This window comes from Megalobrama amblycephala, linkage group LG6 (genome assembly GCF_018812025.1).
Source record: "Megalobrama amblycephala isolate DHTTF-2021 linkage group LG6, ASM1881202v1, whole genome shotgun sequence".
Taxonomy (NCBI): Eukaryota; Metazoa; Chordata; class Actinopteri; order Cypriniformes; family Xenocyprididae; genus Megalobrama; species Megalobrama amblycephala.
The window spans coordinates 37,409,681-37,422,132 of record NC_063049.1 but is presented as its reverse complement, the minus strand read 5'-3'; the positions used below and the strand labels follow the sequence as shown (position 1 = coordinate 37,422,132).

General features: G+C 37.7%; 1 protein-coding gene across 1 annotated transcript in view; it reads left to right on the top strand.

The window, feature by feature from the left end:
• cwc22 (CWC22 spliceosome associated protein homolog) overlaps positions 1 to 12,452 on the top strand; it is a 57,106-nt gene that overhangs the window by 26,027 nt on the left and 18,627 nt on the right. Inside the window, 1 exon segment of the mRNA XM_048194499.1 lies at positions 6,390 to 6,450. Within this exon segment, the coding sequence (XP_048050456.1) occupies positions 6,390 to 6,450 (61 nt within the window).

Genomic DNA, 12,452 nt, shown 5'->3' with positions numbered 1-12,452 from the left:
GAACAAAGATACATATGAAATAATCTGTACTTTTTAGGTAGGTTTAGTAGTTCTGAGGTGAAGAAATAAAGTAAACAAATATAAAATAACACTGCATATTCTTCACTGTATAAATTGTATACATATTAATCCTTCTTTATTGTAACAGACTTTTTGATTGATCTTCTAATTTGTTTTGGTACACATTTTAATATTTTTTTTGTAAGTTTAAATATGTATGAGATCTCCTTTACTAAGGCGGGACCTCTTATTTTGACGGGTTTTCTCGTCTTCGGAGCTATAAGGGTAATGGAGAGCACGCAGTTCTTCACAGATATTTTGTAGATTTAAAGTTTGTCAGTTTATTAAGCACCCACCGAAAAGGCATAGAGATCTGTATGTATTTGTTTACTGTTAGTTGTATTAAGTGTTTTGTGTAATTCGCTGTATGTGGATGATAATGTGATGGAGAGAGAGTTTAATGTGCCCTTCTTGTGCTCTGTATTGTTTAGCTTTTGTAGTGATTGTTTTTTGTAGTGAAAATAAACTTAATAAAACATCAGTAAAGTTTTAGTCATCATTCGGATGGGGTCCGCTACACTTGTGAAAGTTACAGAAGTTATTTAGTCAAGAATTTAGTCAAGCCTTTTTCCTCCTACAGCCGATATGCAGATCGGAATACATCGGTGCATCCTTAATAAATATAAATATATATATATATATATTTGTTCTCTGAGTTATATTATTAACCTTACTTTGATGTTATAAGTTAACAGATGTTATATAAAACTTAGTCTTGTCAACATTTTGAGAATTGTTTTTGTGTTCATTGAGATATTGTTTAAAATGTTACTTTTCAAAGGGGGAATACTCATTTATGCTGAGCACTGTATATGTGAGCATTTATACAATGCGAATCAGAGTTCAGTTCACTCACATGGACCGTTTAAACTGATTGATGTAAATGAATTGAACTTACAAACTTCACCTCTGAGTGCTATTTTGGCTACTGAAGTTTAAATTAGTGACGCTATTACAACATCTGACTTCACTCTCTCTAAATGGTGAGTCTTGAGACAGGGAACATTTGTGAAGCTAGCTTAATGAGCCTTAAGGAAAAGTAATGGTTGAATAAAAAGTCGAATTCAACATGAATATTCATGTATCCTCAGCAGGCACCAGGTCACACTCCGCTGTGAGTGTGTTTATGGCACTGGACTCCCAGGCAGCCTCACAGCTTCCCTTTTTCACTTTTATTGACCTGAAGCTTTAAAAAAGCTTCCATCGTGGAGAATGCTTGAAAGCACAAAACCTTTCAGCTCCTCAGGGCTGACGAGCACTCACACGTCAAAGATACAGCAGAGGTTTATTTTATGTATTTAGAACTTAGCGGTCAAAAACAGGCTTTGCATGCATACTAGCTTAATTTAACCTGTTTTCATTAAGTGCATGCACATGCGTGTGACGACACTTCATTCATTCAGTTGCTGTATATGTAACAAGTCTTTAAATATTTCACCAGCTGGGAGTCAACTGGCTTCCTTAATGTCTTTAAACTTGCCTGCTGGCAGCTGGATTCACCTCTTAAAACAAACCTGGTGTCTCACAGCGCTCTACTGCAACTTGGTGTGGGGTCGCCCGGTGCTGCCCTCTCTCTGAGTGCAGAAAGAGGGCAGAGATGAAAGAGAGAGGCACTACAATGCTTCTCTCTTTCCCTTTCTACAAACTGCCTTTGAGGTCAGGATGAAACTGATTTGGCCCACAAATCCCCCGCCCGGAGGCAAGGCGAGGCTCGTGTATGGACAGGAAAAAGTATGACCCAGTAGGAAATTAGATTAACCCAGCTATTTTTCTGTTGAAATCAAGTGTGTTCGTTTTGTGGCACAAGCCTGTGATTCCCGTAGTGGGGTTTTCTTTCTTTTTATATAAAGAGGAGAGGAAATGATGGGGAGAGAGTAGAAAACAACCTCTGTAAGTTTGGCCATTTTGACGCTATATAATCTACTGTTGAAACAATTTTTTTTTTTTAGGAAATTACTTTTATTTAACTTGGAAGCATTAAATTGATCCAAATATTTGGTGTGCAAGAAACATTTCTTATCAATGCTGAAAATGGTGCCTAATATTTTTGTGGAAACCTACTTTTTTCCACAATGTTTTGATGAATAGAAAGTTCAAAAGAACAGCATTTATTTAAAGGGGACATATCATTAAAATCTGACTTTTTCCGTGTTTAAGTACTATAATCCGGTCCCCGGTGCATCTACCATGCCAGAAAAAGGACAACCCAGTAACTTTGTTTTGGCAAAGCTTTCTCTGCAAGCATGTGAACAAACGAGCTGCTCAGATTTCGCTACCCTAGTGACGTAAGATGGGGACCTTATTATAATATTATTGCCCCTAACTTCTACCTGAGTCTCTCAAATTAGTGTCCGACTCCAGTTTGAACAACGTAAGGCTGAACACCGTTACTGACAATCCTCATTTTGGCTGCGTGAGATTCTCCAGCTTTGTTGTTGAGCAACCGAAGTGCGAGCTGTTAAAGCTCCGCCCTCTTCTGGAAAGGGGGCCGGGAGCAGCAGCTCATTTGCATTTAAAGGGACAAACAAAAATGGTGTGTTTTTGCTCACACCCAAATAGGGGCAAATTTGACAAGCTATAAAGCTATAATAAATCTAAAATAATCTGTGGGGTATTTTTAGCCGAAACTTCACAGACATTCTGGACACCAGAGATATATATATAATATATTATATATATAATTTTTTTTTTTTTTTTTTTTTTTTTTTTTATAAAGTATGTATATTTATAACACTATTCTTAGTATTATATTACCTTTGCATCAAATTACAAAAAATTAGTTAATGCTGCTGTGAGGGTGTTTCTAATACGGTGGCTATGGGAGTGATGGTAAAGTTGACATCTTTCTCTCTTCTGACTGCCGTTATCAATCGCTCTTTTTTTTTTTTTTTTTTTTTTTTTGAAAGTTGTGAAAACACTCTGGTTTGAGCAAATGGGAACACAAAAAATATATTTAATGTATTCTCTCATTCACCGCTATTCAGTTTTACCCAGCTATGATTACTTCCGCTTCTGAGAACCCCGGAAATGTGAAAAGGGTCTATTATTACATCATGTGAAAAGGGGCATAATAGGTTCTCTTTTAAAATAGAAATCTGTCACTTTTGATCAATTACATCCTTGCTGAAATAAAAGTATTAATTTTCATAAAAAAAAAAAAAAATTAAAAAAAAATCGTACTGATCTCAAATTATTTGTACAATAGTGTATGACCAGGAAGTAATGTTCCATTAACTGGTCTTTTTTTTTTTAAGAGATAGTTAACACAAAAACGAAATTTCTGTCATCCTTTACTCAATTTAATACATCTTTGCTGAATAAAAATATTAATTGAATTTTTTTCAAAAAATAAAATCTTACTGATCTCAAGCTTTTGAATAGTGTATGACCAGGAATAGTCATTAGTTAAGTCATTTTTTTTTAAAAGGGTAGTTCACCTAAAAATGAAGTTTGTGTCATCATTCAATTACCCTCATGTCGTTCCAAATCTGTAAGACTTATTTTCTTCAATAAAATACAAAAGATATTTTGAAGAACATTGGTAACCAAACAGTGTTGGTTATAGGGCTGCACGATTAATCATACGATTTGAAAAAACCCATTGAAATCGCACTTAAACGATTTGTCTTAGTGCGATTTATGAAATCGCATGGCTGCAATAATTTTTTTATGCGTGGCTTGTCAATGAATTATGGCTCCAAATGCTAATCCATCTGAAAGTTTGAATCGCTTATAATGTGCATTTGAAAAAACAACACGCGTCAAACATCTTTCCAGACATGAGAAGCATTTATTAACATCTTGTCCAACAAAAGAAAACATTTAATATGTTTTACTCCAAACTCACTTCATAACAACAGTTGAGCATCCTTCTGTCAGATAAAGTGGCTTCTTACACAGAATATGGCAGTCGTGTGTTTATTAATCATGTTTAATCAATCAAAACGTTTCAATCTTCTGTTTATTTAGCTACAGCGATTGTATAGGATTTCCTGGAATGACGCGTGTTTTACTTCGGCAGCAAGGCATATTTGCATTTTCTGTCCGAGAGCGCCCTCTGGCTTTCAGATGGAGAAGCATTTACTTACTGATCACAGAGCCGTACAACTCTGACAAGCTGCGCCTAAAAAATCACAGCCTTTGCCAAATCGCGTGCGATAAATTTGCGATAAATCGTGCAGCCCTAGTTGGTTACCACTGACATCCATTGTATGGACCAACAAAAAAAAAAAACATGCCATTTCTCAAAATATCCATAGAAGACTGTCATAGTTTTGGAACGACATGAGGGTGACAGTGTTGACAGTGTTGATTTAGTGGTGCGCAGTGTAGAGTGCTGTACTCACTGTGTACTGCTGAACTGTCCTGTCTTTCGGTTGATGTGAATAGGGACTGTGTTGAGTGACATTTATATGGATTTTATCCTAGGGGCTCACTGTGCACCATGGGACCTGTAGTGTCAAAACTAGCCACCACGTCTCTCTTTTTGGCTGCCCTTGCCCTTTGAAGTGGGCATGGCACAGCATTCAAACAGTAAAGAAGTAGAGCAGACTGAACTTTATTTAGAACAGAAATAAAGTAGTCACAGAGATTCTAGTTTGGTCAGACTTAACCACACTTCCACTCTGTAAACTAAAGCAATCAGCTGAGTTTGTTTCTCATTCTGTTTTAGTTAATGAGCAGGAGAGATTAGTATCTGCGGGCGTCACATGACTGTGTTAGTCAGCAGTTTGTGAAACTAACTGATAGATGCTGAATTGTGGCAGAAATGTCTGAAAGAGGTGTGAGGCTCATGACCAGTGCTTTAGTTTGCTTTCCACTGACAGCGTTGAACGACTCTGGTCTAAACGAACCCTATTTAATTAAAATGCCAGTACTGAGTTAAACATAATGTGTATAGCACATATCGTTTATCGTTCGATTTCAATTCAATACTGATTCAGTTACATTCTATTCGGTATTGATTCATCTCCATTTCATTTTAATGTAAACATTTAAATGGTGGATGTCAGAAGAACTTGACAGATTTATTCAAACATACATTAAATATTGAAGAATGGTAAAAACAATATAATGAATATATAATTGTGCATATTTTTTTAGCAAAATGCTCCCCTCTGGAGTTTATTTTTCTAGCTGACTATCGAGTTTATGGTCACTGAATGGCTTTGACATTGATTACAAGCTGTTTCATTGACTTCTTTTCGTGGTTGAAACACTGATTGAGCGATCATATGTGACATGAGACAGATTTCAGTAAGTTGTACTGTATCTTTTAACATACCTTCTGATATTCATTCTTGTTTATTTCGTGCTGTAACTAGTAGTAAAGTGGAAGAGATGATCCATTCATGTGCCGGTTCCCGCGATCTGTCTCGCCATATTAAAGAACGCCAAAACGGAATTTGTTTGAATTTCATAATAAAATGGACAGAATTTGAAATCTGAGACTGTTTTATATCAAAAGTAACAAACCACAAAAAGCTTACTGCAATTTATTGGATGAACTGCAATGTTATGTTCATCAACTGAAAACAGACTAGACTAAAAGATCGATTCTTGGGATTTAAGAATTGATATTGGTTCATAAAAATGAGAATTATTAAAATCGAGACTCTTATAATGATTTTTAAACCATATAAATCTCTTCCTATTTATTGTATTAGTTTGAGACCTGTTTCTCAAGTCATCTTGACTGGTTCATTTATATAGAGCTTTTCGTGTAAATCGCAATACCCTGCTGGACACAATAGAAACACCTTTCTATTTATTTTCTTTGTATTGTTTGATGGTACCCAGTTGTTCTCATCACATTCAATTTAGATTGCAAATTCACAGTTCAGCTATAATATGTCTTTGTCCATGCTGCTACAGATCCAGCAGCTCCACAGTAACTTTTGCCCAAAATGTGTCCAAATATGCTTCAAAGCGAGAGAATCTTGAGCTGACCTTAAATGAAGCACTGGAGAGCCAACGCAATCCCAGGACAGGCAAAAGCGTCAGCCTGATTAAGATAGAAAGTCATTTCTCCTTAGAGTGACATGTTTCGTAATTTCTTTTGAGTTTTAGGGCTGTATTATTATTCTGATCATGGTGTTAACCTCGTTAACCTTCAACAGATGATGCCTCCTGGTGCTGTGATAGTTTTGCTTAATTTTAATGGAGTCTGGTTCATATTTAATAAATTGCATTTGATTTATTATATGGTGCAGATGCATGTAATGTATTAAAATGATATGCATATCATGGGATCTGGTTAAACTCAATGTGTTAAATTTCATTAGCACATGAAATGCAGAAGGTGACGTTTTCATGTTTTTTCTTCACAGCTTGGACTTCGAAGAATGCGCCCACAAGTTGATAAAAATGGATTTCCCAGAGAGCCAGACGGTACGTAAATAAACGCTGTTCTCTCTAAAATCCTGCAGATCTGTGTTGCGTTTCGTGTCCCTGCACACAGCTGTTTATCGGAAGCTTTTAACTTCATCTAAATATTTGTTTTCAGTCTCAGAGGTAATTTGTGCCTTTGTGGTCACTTGGGAAGCATTTGTCATCTTAATATCCTTGTTTTGCAGTTTCACAGTGGGGAAAAATGGGCTGTTTTGGTTAATGACAACTGGGTGTTCCCTCCTGTTTTAACTGATCAAATGCCTTTCTCCAGAAATGGCCCGTTTGTGATTGTCACCCTGCTGTTTCACGAATCAAACTGGAATTCGGTGCCAGCAGCTCATCAGTTTGATGGAAAGTCCTGTATTTGTCAGCACCTGAGCTTTGCTTCACAAGTCTGACGTTATTGTATTTGTGGCATAAGTGCTGGACTAGGGCCTGGCAGTATGTTGAAAATTCACGATCGTGACACCGTGTCACCTTTTTTGCATTTTAGCATTGGTGTCTGGAATTACAGTTTTAGCAATTGCAGCTCTTTCATGGATGTTGGCTTTCTGAAGGTTTCTGTGGTCTGGTTTTGTTGAAACGTGGTCTTCAAGGGGCTCTCTCTTTTTTTGTTCACAACTTATACTATACTGCTATACAACCTAGAGAATAAAAAGGTAATTGTTTTTTCCTCTGTATTATTTTATATACAGTGCTTAACAAATTATTAGACCACCACCTAATGTAAGGTTTGTGCACAGCTGCCCTAAACTAACAGTATTGGTGATTACCAAAATCATTTTTATCTTTCTAATGGTTAATCCACACCAGTATGTGTAAGCTCTTTAGTCACAGTAGTGTTTCTAATGCTAAAATATAATTATTGTTGGGATTTAATGGTTTCAAAGATAGATCACACAGACATTTCATAAAAAGAAGTCTTTGGGAACAACTAGAAACTATTTGGAAGTCAATAACAACAGAGACTGGAAAAGTACATAAAAACGATGCCAGCAAGATTGCAAGCTGTTATCAAGGCCAAAGGAGGCCATACAAAATAATTTAACCGATTACACAGTTGTGCACAGCCGTGAGCGCTCTTCACAAAGGACATGTGAGCATTTAAAAGCAGCCGTCTGTCAGTGAGTGAGTTTTGTGAATTAAATATATAGGCCTGTTGCATTCCAAATAGATGATTGATTTTTTTATTTTTTTTCCTCCCACCCCTATCTGCAATGGAGCAAAATTATGTTCCTTCTGTTTAATGAAAAAATCACTCCTTTAAGCTGTTTCAGATCAAATATCGAGCTATATATCAAATGGCTGATGAATATTGAGATAGATGTGTTTTTAGCCATTTCTTCAAGCCCTATTTTGAACACATTGGTTTTCTTGGCTCTGTTAATCAGTCCGTTTGACCTTTTAAGAGAGATGAGGGTGATAACCGGATTCAATCCCATGGGTCCTCTCTGCCTTCTTATTCCAAATATGGACTGTCTTGTTTAGCTGGTACGGTACAGATAAGTCTGTATGTTGTCCCTGGAGCATATATGTAATGTCAACAACATTCACAGCGGGGTTCATTATATTTTTGCCGCTTTTGAAATGACTTCCACTAAGACGAACTGTATCAAATAAGATGGGATTGTAAAAAGTCCCGAAATAGAATAGAGCCCCCTAACCCCCACCGCCACATCTGCTGCTTTTGGCCATTTGAGAAAAGAGCCACTGAGGTGCACAAGATGGAAACATTGTGTTTGCAGGCCTGAGGGAGATTGTGTAACAAGGGTAGCATCCTACAAATGTCTTCTTTATCGCTTCGCTCCAGTCCTCCGCACAGGCTCAGGAGCAGGTCAGGAAGGGAAAGAGGCATCTACTTGCTCCCCAGCATACAAACATATGTCAGCTGTGCTGTAGGTGACATCACTACAGCCTATTATCACCTCCAAATTAATCTGGGATGTCTGGCTCAAAAATAAGTGTTTTTTTTTTTTGTTTTTTGTTTTTTGTTTTTTTTTCCCTTCCTGTTGGTGCCAGTAGTTAAGTTTTGCACTTCCCTTGCCAATATTTTAACTTGCCCCACATCAAAGGTTGTAAATGTATTTAATTTTGTAAATTAAAAATAAATATTTATTTTAATTATATATATATATTTATGCAATTAGAATATTGTACTCATACTACAGTATATAATTCTTATTTTACTATTTTTCTGTATTGTATATTATATATATTTAGACTGTTGTTTAAAATTCAGATTTTTATTTTTTTTTTTGCTGGTTTCTATTCATTGTTTACACAGAAACAAACATTAAGCAAACTGACAATGCTGTTTCATTGAGTTAATAATGCAGCCTATAAATGATTTAAATCAAGAATCAATACATGTATAAATGATTACCTCATTGCAAGGAAGTGCTCGTGTTTGCCAGTTTGTTGGTGGTGGGTCGTTCTCAGATCTCTCTCTGAAGCCAGAACTGGCAGAACATGGCTCACATCCAGACCTACCACAGTCCTCTGCGTCATCACACACATGCGCACACACACCTGAGCCTGCTTCAAACCCCCCAGTGTCTGTGCAACATGAGGAAACACGTCAACTACTCTGGTTTCCTTAACATCACTGTTTGATAAATAAGTTATTATTGGAACTAGACATCTGAAACTGGGAATCTGAAAGTTTGGCCGGGGTATCATTTAGCCAATTAAGTGTACACTTTTATAGGCATCTCAACGACATTAACATATAATGTAACATAAAACGTATAATTTTGGACTGATTTGATATGTCAGCCTGATTTCTTTTTAGTTGTATGATTGATGTACTGTGGGGCATTTATCTTTAAAGGCCTTTAATGAGAAACAATAAAAGCAGTCCCTCGTGTAGAGCTTGTTTTAACATTGCAGTATGCGCTGTTTCTTTCACACATATGGGTTCACGTCCTTGGAACCCACTGCGTTTTGTCCCTCTTGAGTTGTCGTACCAGAATAAACTGTCCTTGAGTCTTTGGTTATTGCTGTTTCTGCCCAGTGATCTGGCTTTGCTCCTAAATGCAGGGTTCTTACAGTCATGGAAAACTTGGAATTGTAAGGGAATTTTAAAATGGTTTTCCAGGCCTGCAAAAGTCATTGGGTAATCAAGTCTTGAAAGGCCTGGAAATGTATGCAGTAAAAATAAATAAGTAAAAAAAATAAATAAATATAATTTTTTTTTTGTAGTTTTCTAGATTTCCTTTTTTAAAATATTGTACAGGTGTGAGCGAATCATTCTTTTGAGTATCTTGAAGTGGTCCTAAGTCCATCTGAAAGATTAATTAGTGATTTTCATCTTTGATTTTTGATCTTTGAATTTTTAGTTATTTTTTATTCATTCATTCAAGTTGACATTCATTCGTTCATTCAAGTTGACATTCATTTGTTTGTTCAAGTTGACATTCATTCATTTGTTCAAGTTGATGTTCATTTGTTTGTTTGAGTTGACATTCATTCGTTTGTTCAAGTTGACATTCATTCGTTTGTTCAAGTTGACATTCATTCGTTTGTTCAAGTTGACATTTGTTCATTCAAGTTGACATTCATTCGTTTGTTCAAGTTGACATTCATTCGTTTGTTCAAGTTGACATTTGTTCATTCAAGTTGACATTCATTCGTTCAAGTTGACGTTCATTTGTTTGTTCAAGTTGACATTCTTTCGTTCGTTCAAGTTGACATATGTACGTTCGTTCGTTCGTTCAAGTTGAGATTTGTTCATTCAAGATGACATTCGTTTGTTCAAGATTAGTCAAAAGTACCGACTTCGGTACCTAGTCGGTACTGAAATTTAAAAAATGTGACGCTTTGAGCGCTGTTTAGTGGATTCGTAAACATCTCTGATTGGCCGTTGTTTTCACGGCTCATCGGATATGTCTGTGATAGGCTTCAATGATCAACGCTGTAAAAACGTTGTAAATAGTCATCAATTAATCTCTTCACTAAGCGCTTACACAGATACACACGGGAGCGTTTGAAAGCAGGCGTCTATCGCGGATCGGTCCACTGTTAGACGCCTGCTTTCAATCGCTCCCGTGTGTATCTGTGTAAGCGCTTAGTGAAGAGATTAATTGATGACTATTTATGTGCTTTCAAATGCTCCCACGCGTTGATCATTGTAGCCAATCACAGGCATATCCGATGAGCGCGTCAACACAATGGCCAATCAGAGATGTTTACGAATCCGCTCAACAGCGCTCAAAGCGTCACGTTTTTAAAATTTCAGTACCGATAGGTACCGAAGTCGGTACTTTTGACAACACTATTCAAGATGACATTTGTTTGTTTATTCAAGATGACGTTCATTTGTTCAAGTTGACGTTCGTTCAAGCTGACGTTTGTTCGTTCAATTTGACATTTGTTCATTCAAGTTGACATTCATTGATGTGGGAACTTTAAACAAAACACCCCATTTGCCCAACCTTCATAGCTGTAATTCCAAGCTGAACATGTGTGGTGAACGTTTTCTGTCATTAATAAGATAAGGAAGAACTGTTCTGTTTTATGAAAATCCCTCTGGATGGGTCATTAGCTGTTGCATCTTTTAAAGATGGCTATAAAAAGGTGGAATGTTGCTTTAAATTCCGTACAGCTGCTGCTGATTGGCAGGTGTTTCTGTTAGGGTGGAGATTGTTTATAGCCTGCAACAAGTAATCTACCATGTGTTTGGTTTCCAGTTTCCACACAAGACATTGACAACAGCATTACAGAGCCAAAGGCCGACATAGAACTCATTTGGAATTGGAACTCCCATCATTCTCAAAGTTCTACACATCCTTTGACCATTGTGCATTTATTAACTGTTTGTCCAATTTGTTGGTTGTATGTATCAGTTATCACTGAGATTGTATAGTACCCACAGCTTCATTTAACATATTTACATATGTTACATATGTTATGTTTTCTATTTGCAATATTTCCCCTAAAATCAGAGCAAAATGGGTCTAGACATTAGTCAAAGACACCATACTTAATTTAACACAATTGTAAATGAGGCTGTGAGTATTAAGTGGTTCGAACTGTTGTTTAAAAATATTGAACATACACTACACTTCAAAATGTTAGGGTTGGTAGGACTTTACTTCTCTTGTGCTCACCAAATCTGCATTTATTTAATCAAAAATACAGTAAAAAAGTAATTTTAAAATGTTATTTATTCCTATATTGACAAAGCTGAATTTTCAGCATCATTACTCCAGTCTTCAGTGTCACATGATCCTTCAGAAATCATTCTAATATGCTGGTTTGCTGCTCAAGAAACATTTCCCATTATTATCAATGTTGAAAACAGTTGTGCTGCTTAATTTTTGTGGAAATCATGTTCCCTTTCGATACTTCACTCGTACTGCGTATGGGGAAAGGTCTCCCTTTTTCCCCGCTGCTGAAGCCTTTTTCAATAACGCAGTGTAACTGCACCGTCATTGGTTCACTCATAGACAAGTTGTTGAACCAATGACGGCGCGGCATAGCTGCGCGGCCTATGGCGACAAAGCGCGCGAATATTCCCGCCGAAATGGGCGGGGTTAAGGGCTATATAAGCCGGCGTTTCGCCATAGGATTTCAGTGTTTTCTCCTTCAGCGACGACCTCATCATCTCCTCGCTGATCTCCGCCTGAAGCCGAGAAGCTCGCCGCCTTCCTGACTGCTCTCGCCGCCGTCTGAAGAGGCTCCCGCAGCGGACTCGCCTGGACTCGCCGGACTGAGGACAGCGCCGGCGCCCTCTCCGACTGCAGCGTCAGCGCCGTCGCCGAGTCGCCGCCTCCCGCTTCCCGCTCCCGGCCGCTTCCTGTGTGTCCCCTGCCGCCATCCGGCGCGCCGTCTTGAGAGCTTCACCGCGGCTTAACGCCGCTCTAAAAGAGCGTATTTCAGCGGTTTTCACCGCTTCTAGAGCTTCCGCGGCCCTCGCCGCTCTAAAAGAGCCACCCAAGTGCCGTTTTCACGGCAACGGCGTCTTCTCAGATGCCCCGCCACTCGTGTGGCACGTGCAGGGC